The following is a 19044-nucleotide window of genomic DNA, read 5'->3' as shown; positions in this document are numbered from 1 at the left end:
GACACACAGTGTGAGGATTTACTGCTTACTGTTTCTCAATCCACACTTGAGCAAATGACTTCATTCCTTTTAGACGGCACCCAGTATCCACCACTCCGATTACAATCTGGCTCTGTGCTCTTGTGTCACTTTTAATTAGGCATTTTGTTTCTGCATTGTGTGTCATTCTCACATGGTTTGCAGCATAAATAATGATGTATTGTGTTTCAGTGGGTACTGCAAACCTTTAGCCCTTAATGAGGTTGCATGGATATTTATGAGGCCATCTACCTCGTTTTGCAACATGCAGGTTCTGAGGCTAAAATACACTGGGATCTTTTTTGGGGAGAAAAAAGACCTAAGACATCAAAGAGAGAGTTAGAAGGTGTACATTTGCATTGGGAATTGCAGAAATAGATCATTTTGCCCCAAGGTGGGGATTGGTGGCTGATCAGAGAAATCCCAGCCTGCAGCAGCTTCTCTCCTAAAATTACTGCAGCGGGAGTAAGCCCAGAAATTTAAGGGATGGCACATGAGGTGAGATGTCTTTGGGTGTATTTTTTTCTCTGTGAGGACGGGGGTTTGGGCTCCCACTGCATTTGTCATCAGGTGGGAGCCACAAGCTGGGAGCTGGGGCATGGTGAGGGTGGGAATGGGAGAAGGGGATGGTGGCACTGCTTGATGCAGCGGCTGTTAGGACAAACTGAGGGACAATTTGCTGTGGGAGCTCCTTGCTGGAGAACCAGTGCCTCTATGCCCCCTCAGTTGTGGCTGCCTTGTGCCTGCTCTCTTCAGAGGCCACATGCCCAAATCAGCAGGCAAAAGGTCTGAGTTTATTTTTTTTTTCCTGGTCACTTATGGGAGTTGGATCTCAGTCTCCCACTTTTCACCTTGTGCCACCAACCCCTTTCTGGAATAAATGCAAAGCGGGCGTTCGGCCATGCCTACGCCTCACCACAGCCTTCCTGGGGCAGTTTGTCGTGCTGCATACTTCCCAAACGATGCAACCCAACCCGTCTGCAGCACGGGCAGAGAGGTGCAGGGCACGGCCCAGTCCTGGTCAGTGCCTGAATTACTGCGAAGGGACAGTTGCTGTGTGCCTGGTTTTGGTGCTGGGTTACCCCCGGGGGCTGGTTAACTCCTGGAGCCTCCTCTTAGCAGTGCAGCGTGCGGTCGGGAGCTGCTTGCTGTCCCGACGTGTCTGCAAGGGAAACTTTGGCACCAAACGGTGTGCCCTGTAGCGTAGCTCAACAGGTTCGTAGCGTGCCCGTGGTGCAGGCACGGGCCCAAGTCAGCACCTTGAGGCAGAGGGAGGAATTGCCCGCTTGCTTCGCGTCTCGGCGTTATGACATGGCTGAGCTGAGCTGCGTGTGCCCATGCGACGGCCCCACGCAACCCCACGTGTGTGCGTGTGTCAGGGCCACACCGGCACTAAGCCCAGGAGCGAGTCTGTAATCCCTCTTAAATCTGGTACCAGATCTGATTCATCCTGATTTTCAACTCCTGGGGTCAAATTCTGCGGAACTGATTCATGCCTGGCGCATGCCTGGTGAAGGCCGTAAACTGGAAGCTCAGTCCTGCTTTGAAGAGCCCTTACGCCTTTTTTCATACCGGGTAAAGCTCTTCTGCACCGAGGGGCTGTGCGGCCCATGGTACGCAGGAAGGAAGCATCCTTAGCATCATGGAGAACTGTTCTCACTCTTGGCACTATTTTTCTTCTTCTCCTTTTCCTGCCAAGCCTCTCTCCTCCTACGCTGTCCTCGTGTAGCGTGAAAACCTGCTGCAAGTGGAGCTGATGGCTGGAGGTGGCTTTGGGGCTCTGGTGGGTGTAGGGAGGAGGCGGTTGGGTGCTGGGGCTGGAGGAGGTTTCTCTGAGCAGCAGGATGGTCATGGGTAGCCCCAGCTCCATGCAATGCTGGACCTGATCTTCCCTCCCTTCCCACAGACCTGGAGAGAGTCACTCATGTCATAGGCAATGTGGGCAGGTGCAAAGTAATTATAATTATAATTATTATTGTCATCGTTGAATGTATTGATTATGATGGTGCCTGACACAGACCTACCACACCCTCTGCTGCCATCAGCACCCAGGGCTTGGCTCCCCATCAGGTCCAAGGCTGCAGTCTTGCCCTTTGCTCGTACTGTAAAACCTGATACCAAGTCCCAGGCTGGGAGAAGACCAGAGGAAAGGGGGGGTTGTGCCTTCCTTTTTGCTTTCATTTGGAAGCTTCCAGCTCTGTCATATTTGGGTTAAAAGCTGGGTGCTGGAGCAGTGTGTCTTGCTGGCTGAGATATAAATGCTGAGATAAAATACCTGGCTGGTGTGACAGCAGGCAGGTGGGAGTACTGAAGCCCAGATCTTGGGAGCACGATTCTCCTTGTTTCTGTATTTCCCCTGTTTGCAGTTGTAGGAAAAACCCCTTGTCTCCCTGACAGCTGAATTGGCCCCTCTGTAAGCAGAGAAAACTATCTCAGCTTGGTGATTATAGCCATAATAAAATACTGGTAACAAATTAATTGTTTGAATTTCTATTGCCCTTCTATTCTTCTGACAGTGACTCATCTGGGAGGAGGTCCTACACCTCTTTGGTTTAGCCCCTCTGCCTTTGCTTTTCTGCTTCTCTGCCTTTTACAAAACCTGTGTTCAAAAGTTGAGCTGTTTTGGGTAGATCCTGTAAGCTCCCATTTTTACACGTTGAATGCGTTAAATTCCTGCAGTTCCACACGGAAAACATCCCCGCTGTGGATGTCCCCGGCGCTTGTCCAGGAGAAACCATCTTTGGAAACCCTGAAACCCTGGCTGGTACAAACCACCCTCTGTAGCAGGAGGACAGTTCACGCTGAATCTGATGGAGTTTTTGCAATCCGATGGCCTGAAGATTCAAATGAATATTCGCAGCCACATGTTTGGTAACATGTCACGTGCGGGTAGGGAGTGGAGGGAGGTGATACGGGTTTTACTCCTTCCTCTCCCACGTACTTCCGGCCTGCAGGACAGTTTATCTCTAAAACACCGCATACAGTTCTGTGTTTTTCTTTGTTGTTTTTCTTCCCTGGGAGCATTTATTGGCAATGGATCTGCTTGGACAGTTTTGATTTTGCGAAAGATCTCAGAGTTCGTAATTGGGACCAGAGGTTGCGGAGCAGTGTAGTCACCAGCGTGAAGATGGTTATTTGTGCTGTGGTAACTGTGTAAGAAACCCAGTCTTTGTCCGCAATTACGTTGCGCCAAGGGCTGTACAAACGGGTGAATTAGGATGGGTGCCATGTTGGATGCTTAGTATTGTGGGGGTAGTAAGACCTTAATCCTTCCTGGACGTGGAGATGAAGGATCAATTGGTGTAAAGTGGCATTGTGCCATTGACTCTGCCCAAGCTGTGTCAGATGAGACAAAATTCTGATAAGAGCACTTCTCCTTGATGACTGTGCTACATCATTTATCTCCTTCCTTGCTCCATTCACTTTGCGGCATTATCCTTTAACCTAGGCGTGAATCAGGCCCACAAACTCCTGTAATAATGCTGAATACTGTTGCAGTAGTTTTATTTCACCTCCTATAAACTGGTGGTGTTCCCTTGACTGCAGTGAAATGACCTCACGGTTTCCATCTGCTCTGAATGGGGCACATTAGTTTGCAATTGAGTTAATTAAAACAGGAACACAGGAAGATCTTCTCATGCCACATGCAATCTCATTGCCGCAGGCTGTAGCAAGCAGGGATGAGTTTAACCAAGGAGTGGACCAATAATGGGGAGAGAGGACCATCAGCAGCGGTTAAACGTGCTGGTCAAGATGAAACCTCTAACTTGGGAAGGGTTAAACAGCTGGAGGCTGGAGAAATAATGGCCAGAGGAAGAATCACTTTATAATTGCCCTGTATTTTGGGGCTGGCCAGAGTGTATTACTGGCTCAAGATAGATGGACTCTGATCTGACCCAGCGTGCCTGCTCTGTACCACGTGAGTCTCTGCAGAGGTTAGATCAGATCATCTGTTAGGAACTTGAACAGACCGACACATTCAACAGGCTGGGCTCAAAAGTCGCGTGTGATTTTTGTGGGGACAGAACATGGATTTTCCATTCTCTTCCGAGACGTGCCGTTTCCAGAAAAACCAACTCTGGCGTTACCAGGGCTGGCAGTTTCACCTCGGCTCTGAGAACTGTAGTGTTTTAATTTATTTGTTTGTTTGTTTTTCCTTAAGGCTTTAGCTGTGGGAGCGACTCTCAACTTTCATGTAGAAATTATCCATGTAATTATGATTATACATAATTATAACTATATTTATAGTTATTCCTTCATGATTTCTTGTAATCATAGGATCTTGTAATTTGGGGGAGAGGGGAAAGAAAACAGCTTTAGGTGCATGTAAAATAGGCTGCAAGGGGGGAAAATCCATAGCTTGAATGCCTCCACCATGCGTCAGGCACAGAGAGCTTTTCTGATGAGCTGGTGCCCCGCCACGCGCTGTGTCCCCGGGAAGGATCCCTACAGCCCATCTGCGTGGGCTGGGTTTGCTTGTTTGTCCAGGAGCTCATGGCAACGTGCAGAGGTTCCCATTGCTGCAGCTGCCACGCGGGGTGTAAACGCTCCTTCTGCAAACAAGACAGGAGGCATGTGGGGCTCAATCCGTGGGGCAGGGGAGCTGCATTGCTGTGCTGAGCAGCTGGAAAACGTTGGAGGGGGGGAGATTCCAGCTGCAGCAACTCCTTTGGGGTCCAAGTTGTTCCTGGAGGTGCTGGCGAGTGGTTTTGTGCTGTTATCTAAACACCTTGGGGTTTAGACTGATGCTCTTTTTGGATTTCAGCTGACGGAACAAGCGTGGCCAATTCTGAGCTTGAGGAGGTGTTTCTCAGTGGTGGATTACACAGCAGGCAGCTTCCCAGGAGTACCCAGGCAGCAAGGAGCCGAGCCGAGAGCTTCCCAGCGTCAGTGGAGCGGGCAGAGGGAGGAGGAAAGGTGAGATGCAGCTCCTGGAGGGACGGGAGCTTGCCGGAAGCCTTGTTAATGCGAAGCTGGCTCTGGCCTATAGAAGCTGGCTCTTACCCTGGGCAAGCTGCGTCCAGCTATTCCTACTGGTCCTGGTGACGCCCCCCTTAATACTAAGGTTGTTCTGCTTTGTGGCAAAAAGGAGGGGTATGGCTGGAAGACACGGTGTAGTTTAGTTGAGACCCATCATCCCAGCCGCTAGCACTGATTGAGACCTGAGGCTGTTACAGCTGCCGGGCTGTAAGAGTGGAGAGCAAAATGCGGTTTCCATGTGTAAAGCTGCATGAAGTTGCAGCGCAAACAATACCGATGCATGTGCCAAGGGCACTGGAGCAGAGAGAGGCCACGGAAGTGATTTCAAGTCCTCAGAAAAGCCGCTTGTTTATGAAAGATGTGAGGATTTCAGCCCATTCAGTTTATCCAATGTAAGACTAAGAGGGTGGTGACTTCACATTAATAGGAGAATCATACCAGGTTCAAGGGAGCCATTTAAGTGCTTTGGAAGTGGGCAGTGGCAGGAAACTAAAGACACCAATTAAACAGCTTCAAATTGGAAGTAAGGCCCTGAGTTATAGCAAGAGGGTTCCTATTGCAAGGCAATGAACTGTACCGAGGTACCAACCTTTGGAACAAATGAATCCTTCAAATCAGCCAGCCGTCGCCTTTCTGGAAAAGCCGCTTTCCTGTCATTGAGATACTAGGCTGAAGAGCTGCGTCATAATATTGAGCTTTATAGCCTGAGTGACACAGGAATTAGGACTAAACAAATCAATAAAACTTCATGATAGATAGCCATCTCATGCTAACATGGTGCATTTGTGCATCAGATTGTTGACATACGGTGCCTGTGTTTGGGACAATAAGAGAACAAGTTCCCTCTGGAGCAATCTGTCTATATTCGCAGGAATTATTGATGAGCTGGAAATTTTTATTAATGAGGCTACTTAGATCCTAAAAGGGGGAGCTGTGATTGCAGCATGGGGGGAATCTTCAGCACGGCAGTTTTATGGCTGCAGGCGTTGGGTGCAAGTGCCGCGGCGTTGCTTTTGGGTGTTATTAGCAAGAATAAGAGCTTGACAGTGTCATTCTGACAGCCCCATTGTGCTCTTGCAATACCTCAGTCATGCGACCGCCAAAACACTGCTTGTCGTTAGGATGCGAATTAATTTATGACTCAGTGCCGAAGCACTTTGGAGCAGTAATCACAAACTAGGACTGCACTGTGCAAACACAAAACCTAAGGGCACTCCCTGCTCCAGAAAGCTTTCAATGCAAACACTGCAATCTAAACACACAGCAAGAGATAGCCTGTGGGATATCGACAGAAGATGTGGAAACAACAGGCTGACATTGATCAGCATAATAACATATTAACACACAATTTTGCTCGCCTGCAAAGATTTAGTCCTCTTCCATTAGGTTGTAATGATATTTGATTCCCTCCCCCACACACACACTTTCTGGGCTGGAATTGAGAGCCTGCTATGTTTACTAAAGGGTTTAAGGAGGGATTTATCACTTGTGACTCTTTTGTCGGCTTTGTGAGTGTCAGTGCACAGCGGTGGACTGTTCCCGTGTGTGCAGGGACTGGGCTGGCTTGTTGTGACACCAAGCACAGCAGTCGCAATGTCAAAGCATTCACTTCCCCAAGAGGGTGTTTAACCAGTCAATACAGTGTCTTCTGTGCTACCAAACCTGAATCCCTGGGGGTCATTTGCATGGGCTTGGAAGTATTTCCTAGTCCGTGTGGTTGTGAAACTATGCAGTGTTACCATGGCATCCCAACAACACAAGCAAACTCTGTTTGTGACATCTGTGGGTTGCCGGATCCTGCTCTGACTTAAACTTACTTGAAACCAGATTTAAATGGGGAACATTTGCTTGCAGGATGGGTTGTGATAAGCGCAGGGGATCTAAACTGGCTAGCTGCAGCACTGGGAGCTGGGGAGCATATAGCAGCAAGATAAATGAGGCTTTCCTGAGTCTCTCCTGCATTGGCTGGCTTGCTAATCGTACAGAAAAGAAAGCTTGAACTTTGAATGGAAGACAGGCTCATTCTTACCTAAAATCAGTGGTGCTGTATGGCAGTAATTAAGATTAGAAAACGGCTTTTGATTGATCTGGCCCTTGATAGTGCAAACCAGTTCGGTTCTCTTACTGCTGGGGCTGCTGAGATCAGTTTTGCTTTTATGATGGTTTGACAGCAGTATTTTACCTGGCTGGATTGCTTTCTGGTTTGTGTGTCGCGTTGTACAAAAAATCCCTGTCTGCTGATATAAAGGAGTTGAGGCTGGAATGCAACCTGATAAAATCCAGCAGCCGGGGCTTACTTTGGTGAGAGTTATTCTTGCCTGACTGTAGGACTCTAAATCACACTTTCAGATTCAATCCCTGTCTTCTCACGGCAACCCAGAGGAGTTGCAAGAGCGTGGCCTGTCTCTGTCTCTAAACTCAGAAGGACCTGGAGCTATGTAAAGCAGCTGGAGGCTGCTGCCTTGTTGCTAGCTACGTACGGATGAAATGAACCTTAGCCTGTCTACATCAGCCATCAGGTCAAGTATAACTGGATGTGCGTAACATGCGAGTTTACTTTATACTCAATGGGTTGGTTTTTTTTTTTTGCTGGTGGAAGCTGAGCCATCTTGCAGGGCAAGGAGGAATCTTGCCTCGTGTGTCTGTCTGGCTCGATCTCCCCCTTTCCCTCCTTCAAAAAGATAATTTCCTTTTAGTAGCTGGGATCTCCAGCCAACTTGTATTCTTCCTGCAGAGAAGGAAGTACATGTTTTTAATAGGCTGTGGTCAGAATATGTAGCCAGCGTTATCTTGCTGTCCTGATGAGGGGAAGAGCTGAAGGGTGACACGTTTAGGCCAGACTTTGAAATCTCATGGAGGATTTACGACCAGATAGTAAAGAGATCTGTCCCTTCAAGGCTATTTGAAAATGCAGACAGCCCATAAAACTAACTTTTGTCTCTGCCTCTTCTGCATAGGAGCCCAGAAATTTAAGCAGAAACCTGTCCTGTCTCTTTTTGAGTGCGGACTGGCACGTTGGGTATTTCCATGTGCAGGGTGCAGCCCACCTAAAGCACCTTTATTTTAGCACGAACAGGAGAGCGAAGGCAAAACCATTGTGTCCAGGAGTAGCTGCAGCATCTCTCTTCCTTCTGATGCTCCTGCATGGCGCAGGTTCACTGGGCGCTGCTGGCAGAGTACAATGTGCGTGTCCAAGGCTGCAGCTGGCTTTGGTTTATATTAAACTAAACTAGACCTGGCGCTAAGCTGAGGCCCCTTATCTCCTTTCTGCTGTTGCACAGGGGAGCTACCTGCTCTGCAACAGAGTTAAAAATCAATGCGTATTCCCCCCTTCTCATTTCAACATCCATTTAGGCAAGTGGAGAGGAATGGAGAAGCCTTGAGGAAATGGGGATTGGACCTGTCCTGTTACAACTCTCTGCCAAGGGAGCCCAGAAGAGCCCGTGCTTCACGTCCCTCGGCTGCACATGTGGCAGAGGCAAAGGGAGGTGCAGAACAAAGCCAGGTCTGAGTGTGGGGACACGGCGCCAGGTGTGTCCTGGCCCTTCCCTTCTCGCCTGCTCGAATTCAGCAGGTTGGCGGAGGGTGGGAAGGCAGCCAGGCGCACCCAGCTCCCCGAGGCAGTAAAATGATCCCTCTTTTGCCCTTGGGCCAAGCCCAGCTTTTCTAACGGATAAAAGGAGAAGCAATCAGGAGAATTTGCTCACTTCCCTGGTCTCCAGCACAGCTTCCCTGAGCTTTTGAAGGTTTGGGGGATACTGAAAACACCTTCGGAGCAGTCATGTCCCGGTCTGTGAGTTTCAGCTCTCGCTCTGCAGCCATCCCAGGGATCAGCCAAGTGCGGGTCAGCACCGTCTCCTCGACCCGTGGACTAGGAGGGGGTGCCGGCTTAGGCAGGGCAGGTGGCTTTGGCAGCTCTAGCCTCTACAATCTTGGCTCCACCAACAAGCGGATCTCCCTTGGAGGTAGCAGCTCCTACAGCGTTCGCTCTGGATACGGCTATGGAGGCATGGGATTCAGTGGGGCGCTCAGCCCTGGGGGCATTCAGGAGGTCACCATCAACCAGAGCCTCCTGACGCCCCTGAATCTAGAGATTGACCCCAGTATCCAGCGGGTGCGCAAGGAGGAGAAGGAGCAAATCAAGACACTCAACAACAGATTCGCCTCCTTCATTGACAAGGTGAGGTGTTGGAAGTCGATAGATATCGGTTGATAGCTCTGCGGACACTGCTTAAAAGCAGGTCTGACCCAAAGCTCGCTTAACCCGGTGGCGGATTCACAAATGGGCTCAGGATCAGGTCCTCAACAGCATGGTGTGATTTGCCTACTGCAATCCAATAACTCTTATTAAAGCCCTGCTTGCATTGCTGTCAGTAAAGGGTTTTGCCCTGCTTAGGCCCGCTTTGTACCCCCTTTATTTAGCTGGTGTTGCCCATAACGTGGGTGCAGGCTTTAAAGATCAAATCTGCGCCCAAGCACACCACCACCAAATTCAGGGAGGAGGGGGCCTCTTGGAGAGGAATCGTCCCAGTAGAACAGGTCGTGACGTAAGTCAGAGCTTGCTGGGTTTGTTTGCACTGCCCTGTACCTCTGTTGCTTTACTGTCTTGCACTAATTGATCCTATGTCCTGTGTAAACTTCAGCTCTGGCATCCTCAAAATGCAAGGAATCCAGACCTCGTGTTTGAGTAATTGTCTGACTTTGAGGTCTGTGGATGGCTTCTGTTAAGTGTCAGGCAAGCAGAATCTGCTTAGCTTGAATTCATACAAAGCTTTAAAGTCATAAGCCAAGCCCCAGAGTAGCAGTGCTCCCTCCTGGTCTTTATCACCCTCCAGAGTTTAGGTGCTTCCTATGAGCAATATACATTCTTCAGATACCATCCAAAGCCTGTCCTTCCCCCCAGATCCAAACTCTGTAGTGTCAGCCCCCCCTTCCTCCCACTTTCACAAATGACCCTTTGGTTGCTTTCCAGGTCCGGTTCCTGGAGCAGCAAAACAAAATTCTGGAGACCAAATGGAGCCTCCTCCAGGACCAGAAGACTGCCCGGAGTAACATCGCTCCCATGTTTGAGACGTACATCAACAACCTGCGACGTCAGCTGGATGGGTTGTTGAATGACAAAGGGCGTTTGGAGGGCGAACTGAAGAACATGCAGGATCTTGTTGAGGATTTCAAGACCAAGTAATGTATAATCTTCCCATCTAACGGTGTAGTTGAGCTGGCAGGTTGGTCAGTAGATTGGCAGAGATGTGCCCAGCTTTTCTGCTAGGGAGGGAGATTTTTTTCCAGCCATGAGTTAGGTGTCTAGTCCAGGGAAGCTGCCTGGATTCTTCTTGCCTGGATCGCTCGTTGTTCCTGGCACCTTGTTCCCACATGGTCTTCAGTGGCTCCATCCTCTTGGCTTTGCTTTGGGGCCTCCTCAGGGGTGGCTTTGTACTTTGGTTGGACGTGCCCGTTCACATCTGTAGGAACCCCTTGGGACCTCAGCAGGTTGGCAGGCAGTGGGTGAGCTGCTGCTTGTTGTGTGGGTAGGTAATAGAGCAGGTGACCTGCAATTTTTAAGTGCCTTTTCAGTCCAAATCGTGTTGCTTGGGAGGAGTCCCATGAAGAAAGTAGCCTTTGTCCCAGCCTGTGCCCAACCCAGCTGTACAGGGGAATGCCTTTAATTAAAAAAAAAAAAAAAAAAGAAAGAAAGGAAAGAAAGAAAAGAGCTGGCAAACTGGATCAAGCAGGAACTGGAAACAAACAGATCTGATAATCCCCAGGGTGTGTTTAGGGAAAGTCAATAGCCAGTGGGTCCCAAGGACCTGCATGGTAATGATGTTTCCCCCAACCCTGCTCAGTTATTTCTACTCTGTGCTCATCCACAGTTGTACTTTGCATCTCTGCAAGGCAGCAGCAGGGAGCTGGTTTGCGCCTAGAGGAATTATAGCCCTAATTTTAGTTGCATGTCCCATGAATGCAAGGTGCACAGGTGCGTATTTATTCCTCCAGCTTACAGGTCCATGTAAAACCAAACCCTATATGTGCTAAGAGAAGGGAAGCAGGAATTAGGAGCCTAAGATATTACTGCAGCAGAGGGAGTGAGGATGTAGTAACTGGAGTTCAGAACCTGCTTCTCCCCATTTATATGAAGAAAATCTCATCTTCTAAGTAGCATACCTAAAACATGACTAACTCTTTATGTTGCCTCTTTTTCATATGTCTAATTTACACAGTAATTCTCAGCTTACATCTGGGGTAGGAAAGAAGATTTATGTGCACAAGACTCCAGGGGATGAGATTCAATCCTTTATTCAGTAACTGCATTGACTAAGGGTGTGGTTCAGAGCGAGCAAGGGTAGGAGCAGACTGTGTCCGCGCTGTCCACATGGCTTGGTGCAGAGCATGCCAAGGTGTGATAGTGCGCTGGGCTTCCCAAGGTGCCTCGGGAGTTAATGGAGAATATGGAATGATTTGTCTGTTCGTTGACCAGCTTGGTGGAGCTTCCCCCAGGAAATGAGGAATTTGACAAACGGTTCTAGAATAATTCAATCTTTTAACCTATCTCTGATTATCCATTCTGCGCTGCAGGCTATGTGTATGCAGCACGATCATGTGATTTCCAGGGCATACGTTATTCTGCAATAACAATGGATGCAGTTCCTTGACGTGGAAAGGGACAACGTCCATTTATGCCAGTGTGGATGGCTAAGCTTTCAGTGCAGAGCAGAAGGGAAGGTACACGAAGGCTGTTGAAAGTGAAGTAGCTCATGCTTTGGAAGGCAAATTACAGTGCTAGCCATGCAGGCACTGTGTAAATAAACAGGGCAGTGTTCTAACTTTTGACAACAGCAATTCCAAAACAGCCAGAGAAGGTGGTTCCTGCTCTGTTCCTTGGATGACTTTCAGGATTCATATAGCCGATTCTTGCTGTTTTTTTCAGCAGGTTGGCTTATGTAGAATAGTGTAAGGCAGGCTCTAAAATCTGGGCTTGCAAGTGGTACAAATCGGTGAACTCCCATAAAGTCAATGGAGCATGATTTTTATCTGCTGAGGATCTAGCTCATTACATCTCAAGGTGAACACCTGAGGAAGGGATATAGCCAGTATTGGAAGTTTGGGTGCCTTTGAAGCATAGCCACTTTGTGCAGAATGAGAATAATTGCACTCAGCTCTTACCAGGACAGTGGCATATGATTGATACCTGCAAAATGTTCTCAAATGTCCATAATAAGGAAATGCACAGTGAAAGCAGCATTAGCAGGTGCTTTGATCAGCATAGAGGAATTTGTTGAATCTGCTTGCATCTCTTCTGCATTTGTATTTGCTCTCTCAAGGGGCAAGTGAAAAAGCTGAGAGCCTCAGGACATAGACTGCCATCCCGCAGCTGTCCATGACTGAGGATAAGGAGCAGAAATCTTCTTAAGTGCAGTGAATTTTGATGAATGTGGGAAAGCACAGATGAGAAATGCTTTCCGGGTTAGTGGTGATAGCAGTGCGGACCAGAATAGCTTTCAGGCATCAGCTCATCCAAACAGTACCCTGGAACTGTGGCATACAGCCGGTACCTCTTGTACAAATAATACACATGCTGCAGCGGTACAGCAACCTCTGCCTGTGGCTGGCTGGCTTGGGGAAGTCATAGGCTTTGCCAAGGTGGTTCACAAACAGAGAAAGGGAGGGCGAGAGAAAGCAATCGGGGTAACTCTTCACTGGCTCTAACTTCACACCAATCCCCTTTCTCTGGCAGATATGAAGACGAAATCAACAAGCGCACAGCAGCAGAGAATGAGTTTGTGGTGCTCAAGAAGGTGCGTGCCATGGATATTAGCTGGGACTGATTATATGTGTTTGCAGCCCTTCTCCACCTTTTGCCCTTACACTCTCTTTGCCACAGCTGTGCCTAGAGACCTGCAGGTGAAGAATTACAGCTCTCTTTTCTGGCTAAAGGCTACCTCAGTGTAGGCACTGAAGTCTCTATAGGAAGCTGGGAAGGAGTGCCAGATGCTATGGATATTGTAGATTATGGCTATATCTTTCTTTGGGATGTTTCCTAAGGCCTCCCCTGACTGTCCAAGCTGACAGTGGACTTGCAAACACAGGTCCAGGGAACCCTACAGAACATATGGGATCTGCACACCAGCAAGATTTAGTACACTGGTAGATAATTTTTAGGACGTGGTGGGTGGGCAGGGAGGGTGGGCAGATGGACATGGAGAGCAGACAGCTTGGGGAACTTGATGGGCTCATGGCTGCTTTTGAAGCTATCAAAGGCTGGGTGGACTTAGTCATCAAAGCTATGGCAATCTCGATGGATTATCGCTCTATTTTAGGATGTGGATGCTGCCTACATGAACAAAGTGGAGCTGGAGGCCAAGGTGGATGCGCTGACGGATGAGATTAACTTCCTGAGGTCTCTCTATGAAGCGGTAAGGTCTTTTCTGCTTCTTGTGGCTGCTGCAGTGTAGCACCACCAGTAAGTGAAGAAGAGTGAATGGTGACTGAGAAAATTAACGTGCTGTTTCCAGAGACGAGAAAGGTGATAGAGACATGGAGTCTTCCCTTGCATAAGCAGAAATAAGCCTGCAAGTAAAGCGCACATCCTGTGAATTGTCACAGTGATTTCTCCCTATCTGGGATGTGAGATGGATTTATTGCAAACATAGCCAGGACACACATTATTTTTTTGATGCTGTTAGTGTGAAAACAAGGAAAACCAGTGTATTATAGCCAGTGCTGTAGGGGTGGTGTGTGCTTGTGTGTGTCTGTGCTGTGTGAGAGAAAGAAAGGAAAGCTCCTTGTCCCAGACACCTTTATCTTACCCATTATTTGCAAGATAAGAGTTTGATTGAACTGGACACGTTGCATCCTTGGGTGATGTGGTGGAATTTGGCCCTCCCTTTGTTGTGAAGCTGATGCTCAAGCTTCTTAGACTAGCATTTCATGCTGGCTTCTTATCTCAGCAGTGGGGTAAACTAACCTTGCTGTCAAAATGTGGGTGATAAGAAGTAGCTCCACTTCTGCTGTTGTTTATTACTTTGTGCTTTGCAAAGGTCGATGTGATTCAGTTGGTTTCCTTCTAATTAATGAATGCTTTGATTGAATTCTTATCTGCCTCCCTTTCCCTTTTCTTCTCAGATTCTCTCTTTAATTGGCTTCCAAAAGAGAGGCCCTTAAAAGTCAGTGATTAATAGTATTGTTTTTAATGCAACTGGCAGGAACTTCATGAGCTGCAGGCCCAGATCTCTGACACCTCTGTGGTGCTGTCTATGGATAACAGTCGCAACCTGGACCTGGACAGCATCATCGCAGAGGTCAAAGCACAGTATGAGGAGATTGCCAACAGGAGCCGGGCGGAGGCCGAGTCCTGGTACCAAAGCAAGGTGAGTTAAGGGAGAGATAAAGGCAGTTACAGCTTCTGTTAGTACATGTATCCTGTGCGTCATGAGCGGGAGAGATTTAGCTGGCTAATTGACTGCCAGCCTGACTCCATCCTTTTCTCTTATACTGTTTTATGTCACAGTACGAAGCACTGCAGGTCACTGCTGGGAAACACGGAGATGACCTGCGCAACACGAAGAATGAGATCTCGGAGATAAACCGCATGATCCAGAGGCTGCAGGGTGAAATCGAAAATGCGAAGGCCCAGGTGAGGAGCTGCCCTTGTTCTCCTGCTGCAGAGCAGTGGATTTAGCAGCAACAAGCATGCCAGGGATCTGGGTGTAACACAACATCTGTAGAAGCAGTTTGGGGGTGGCTGCAACGCTCACCTCAAAAGATGTCAGTTCTGCTGGAGGGAGAAACTGTGTTGTGAGCAATGTAACGCTGAGAGGCAGCTGAACTATAGGTGAGAACAAGTCCGCCAGCGATCTGGGAGGACAGAAGGGGAGTGATGCAGAGATGTTTCCAAAGGGCAAGGCTGCGTGTGGCCTCCCAGCCACACACATTCCCTGTACCCTCTTGCTTCTGGGATTTTTGTCCGCTCCCTTTTTGCAGAAAGGAACACCATGTTTGAGCACATAAAAAAGAATTTTTCAGCTGTATGCAACTTCTGTTTGCTTTTTCCGGGGGCCGTTATCACTTTATCAAACGGCTGGTGAAAGCCAGACCAGTGAGTGGGTCAGACCATGTTCGAGGCTGAAAACTGGCTATGAATAAGCAGCGTGCACAAAGCTGGAGATAAGCTATTGTGATTCATCCATTTGTATTTATTTGGTTTCAGGGCAGGGAGGCTTCAACACACACTTACAAGCAAAGAGCTGACCCAGTGCAGCTCCCTTGAATAATGAATGAGAGTATAAAGCACATGTGTTTATTGTGAGCCCTTTCTGCCAAACATGGGGCTTTTTTGGAGGTGCAGGGGGCACAGCTGAGGGTGCATTAGACTGCCAGCTTGATGTGGCCCCACAGGGATGCTTTTGGGGTAGGTCTGCATTGTTTGTTAACTGCAGGTCTGCTCGAGTCCACGCTTGCCTCACATCAAAGCTTGCTGGAGACCAACTGGCTCTGAACAAGCTCTGGGGCATAATAGGAGAGAAAACCTGAGCTTGCATTAACCCTAAGTGTTGTGCTGTTGTGTGCGGTGTGGGTGGGCTGAGAAGCTGAGGATCACCTGAAGAAAGTCGTCCAAAAATGTAGCCAGTGGAGAGACATAGGGTCTGCCTTTCAGAAGAACGTATTTTGGGATGAGATGAGCTTCCTTTGCAGGCTGATCTCTATCCAGTGCCCAAAAAAATGTGTAGACGTGAACTTCTAGGAATCTAAGTTGAGCAGATGGCTCCAGGGCTCTGCAGATACACAGAGATGGTCTGGCCAGTAGATGTCAGAGGTCCGTGGGCGGTAGTGTCCTCCACCAAGGAGGTGAGATGCCCACCGACGTACTCTGCTCCATCCCTGCAGCGTGCCAAGCTGGAGGCAGCCATTTCTGAAGCTGAGGAGCGTGGCGAGTTAGCTGTCAAAGATGCCAAGGCAAAGCTGGAGGAGCTGGAGGCAGCTCTGCAGAAGGCGAAGCAGGACATGGCCCGGCAGCTCCGCGAGTACCAGGAGCTCATGAACGTCAAGCTGGCCCTGGACATCGAGATTGCAACCTACAGGAAGCTGCTGGAGGGCGAGGAGAGCAGGTGGGTGCAACCTGTGGGTTTTACGTGAGGAAGGGTCCAGCCATTTGTTCCCTTTGCTTGGGGACATTGTGAGGGCCCAATTCCAGTTTCTGCAAGGAAATACAGAAGAGAAAACCTTGCATTTTTAAACTGATTTTTGGCCCCGAAAATGCTTTGGCTAAAGAGCCAAACTGACAAGTTCTAGTGAAAATTTGATACTTTCGGTGAAAATATGCAAAGAAGAAAAAAGTTGTATTCCATCATATGTTCGATCTGTGGCAGAAAATTTCCAAGTGGCTCATGGAATTAGGACAGAGCTTCTGTGCTCTTTCAGCCCCTGCCAGGTGATAACAGAGCTTGTAAATGTAGGGCCAGAACAAAGCGCTGGATGGCACACTTATCTTGTCTGAATTATTTACAACAGCAGTAATAACTCACTGCCATTGTCTTCATCCTCAGCGCTGAGGCCCTGGGGGAATACTGAGTAATGCAGAGTCTAACCCGTCCTCTTCCTTTTTACCTTTGTGTTTTTCTTCTCCAACAGGTTGGCTGGTGATGGAGTTGGCAACGTCAACATCTGTGAGTTGATTTTATAATTTATAATAGTTACACAGAGCCATATGCCTATAGAAAATGCAGGTGGTGACCAGCTGGGTCTGCGTGCAGGAGCCTCATAGTGCCCTGCCTTAGCTTCTGCAACCCCGTTAGCCCCCTTCTTAAATGGGAGCCCCCTGAGACAGAATTTGGTAGTGCTGTTGGCTTCGTGGCAGACTTCAGCTCTAACTCATCTGTGTGAAATTTAACTTGGGGGAATAGTGATCTTTCTTTCCTCCTATTTTTGTATGGAGATAGATGTACTAATGAGAAAAGGCATTGCCTGGATTGGAAGTTAGTGCAAAGGTGACGTTAGAGAGTGTCTTTCTAGCTTGGGCAGCATCGTGTCCTCACCTTGCCTGGACATTGGACAGATGCTGGTGTCTCGGAGACGCTGTCTACAGCTCTAAACCAGTGGCTCTACTGTTCTTCCACTTAATTGCCACTGATAGCTGGTGAACCACATGCCCACAGTCTCTTTGGTGCACCAAGAGATGAGCTGAATGTGTTTATGATATGGGGTTCTCCACGCTGCTGGGGGTCCTGAGCCAGACTGAGTGATGGAGAAGGAGGTGGGCTGCTCAACCCTCACATGCATCTGGCTTAGCACAGAATAGATGCTCTGGGCCAAAATGTAACAAGAGGTTAGTATCCTAGGCCCTGTGTTTTGCAGGAGATCGTAGATAGTTTTCATTTGGTTGCTGCAATTTAAAAATGCCCTTTTTGTGAGGGTGCCAAACTGGCTTTGAAGTTCCCTGGCGCTCATGTTTTGTTTGCTTCTTTCTGTGCTGCAGCCGTGGTCAGCTCCAGCAGTGGAGGTGGCTATGCCAGTTCCAGTGGATTTCTGGGAGGAGGAATCGGAGGAGGCCTTAGCCTGGGAGCAGGCATGGGCAGCGGAGCGCTCGGCTTCTCCTCTGGGGGTGGCTCCAAATCCTGCATCATCACCACAACCTCGTCCAGCAGGAGAAGCTTCAGGAAGTAACTACAGGAACAGAGATCAGCGGTACCCATTACATGGAAGGAGGGAAACCATAGAAAGAAAAGTTTTGTTGCCTTTTATAGGACAAATTGGCTGCAAAATTTCTGCAATGATGAATGAATTGGAATAAGACATACCAGAGTACCTGACCCTGCCACGTCACACCTAAGGCTTGATCCTGCACTGTTGAACTCAGTGGGAACCATTCCACTGAGAGCAGGTTCAAGCCTGTAGGGTGAAATTTATCCAGTGAAGCAGGCAGGATAATGCTTTTGTTACTTGTGTGCTTGGTACCCCCTGCTCGCAGCTGGATTTCACCCTTTGAAGGGCAAAGCAATCATTTGAGTGGCAAGCTATTCCACATTTCTCCTGTGGTTTTGCAAAAGAGACCAGAAGATTATCTCCCTCTTAATATGATTTGGAAGACTTTATTTCCTTAGGATCCTCAGAAAATGCCAGCCCTTGTTAAGATTTCAGCCTGGGTTTGTTTTCTTAAAGTATACCAAGAAGAAAACAGTGAAACTGGTTTGGGTTTCTCCTTATTTTCTTTGGAAATGGGCTCAGAAATGGAATTCAACAGTTCTCCTCTGAATGAAGCTGATTTCTTATTGAAGGCAATGCAGACAGATTTACTTTTAGGTTCTTTATGGTGAAGTAACTCATAAACAAGCTCCCCAACCCATTCCCTTTCCTTAAAAGAAGCCCAAAGCTTAAGGGGTATGAAGTTGCTTAAAATTATAAGTAGCTCACTAAAATGGGAGATAACATTCCCCATCCTCAGGTGTCTCTGTTTACTACCCTACATTTCAAAGCGTATCTAGTGATATCTGGTGTCTTTACTGTAGCTAGAGAAAAAGCATGTTTTGTTGATGCATCATTACAATAACTACTTGTTCCTGCCAAAATGTGTCTTCAACTTAAACATGCCAGGGAAAATAGTTAGGTCATTACTGCAGTAGGAAGAATGGTTAGATAAATAACTCAAAGGAACTGCACACTGAATTGTATTGCATACTCAGCCACGTCCTAGCAGTGTATCTTTGGCTGATGTTTTATGCCTTTGTGGTCTGAGACCTTGTCATGAGGCCATTAATAAAGTTTCCCTATTGCGTGCTTCTTCAGTCCCGGCTGAGTTCCTTGTCTGTGCTGCCCTGGATGCTCAGGAGCTCTGGAAAACATCCAATGTTATCGCCTTCCTCCGGTCTCCAGAGCCTGCGCCTAGCTATGTCCCCTGGAGCAGTGCCACGCTGTGGTCAGGGTCAGGATTTAGGGTTTGCCACCTGCACAGTCCTTTCATTCCTGGGTGAATTTTACCCACCTGCTTTGCACCGAGTCTGGGCAGTGGGATGATGGGACTGCTTTTGGTCAAGCACTTGGCTTCAGCCCACCCCC

The 19044-nt window shown here is 48.3% G+C and overlaps 1 protein-coding gene across 1 annotated transcript; it reads left to right on the top strand.

The window, feature by feature from the left end:
• The first annotated feature begins 4475 nt into the window (after positions 1-4475).
• On the top strand, positions 4476-18773 carry LOC140644528 (keratin, type II cytoskeletal cochleal). The gene is made up of 12 exons (XM_072847449.1): positions 4476-4589; positions 4784-4935; positions 7348-7534; positions 8353-9178; positions 9971-10179; positions 12731-12791; positions 13314-13409; positions 14199-14363; positions 14504-14629; positions 15880-16100; positions 16624-16658; positions 17468-18773. Exons 4-12 carry the CDS (start codon positions 8780-8782, stop codon positions 17653-17655), a joined length of 1500 nt encoding a protein of 499 aa, XP_072703550.1. The 5' UTR covers positions 4476-4589; positions 4784-4935; positions 7348-7534; positions 8353-8779; the 3' UTR covers positions 17656-18773.
• Positions 18774-19044: the final 271 nt, after the last annotated feature.

Source organism: Ciconia boyciana, chromosome 27, assembly GCF_034638445.1.
Source record: "Ciconia boyciana chromosome 27, ASM3463844v1, whole genome shotgun sequence".
Lineage (NCBI taxonomy): Eukaryota > Metazoa > Chordata > Aves > Ciconiiformes > Ciconiidae > Ciconia > Ciconia boyciana.
The sequence above is the reverse complement of the archived record's forward strand: the minus strand, read 5'-3'. Positions and strand labels throughout refer to the sequence as shown.

Bases quoted from the DNA above. Each gene is read 5' to 3' on its own strand.
- LOC140644528 (XM_072847449.1), top strand. From the start codon at position 8,780: ATGTCCCGGTCTGTGAGTTTCAGCTCTCGCTCTGCAGCCATCCCAGGG. The intron at 9,179-9,970 runs GTGAGGTGTTGG...GTTGCTTTCCAG, and splicing joins TCGCCTCCTTCATTGACAAG to GTCCGGTTCCTGGAGCAGCA. The intron at 13,410-14,198 runs GTAAGGTCTTTT...TGCAACTGGCAG, and splicing joins TGAGGTCTCTCTATGAAGCG to GAACTTCATGAGCTGCAGGC.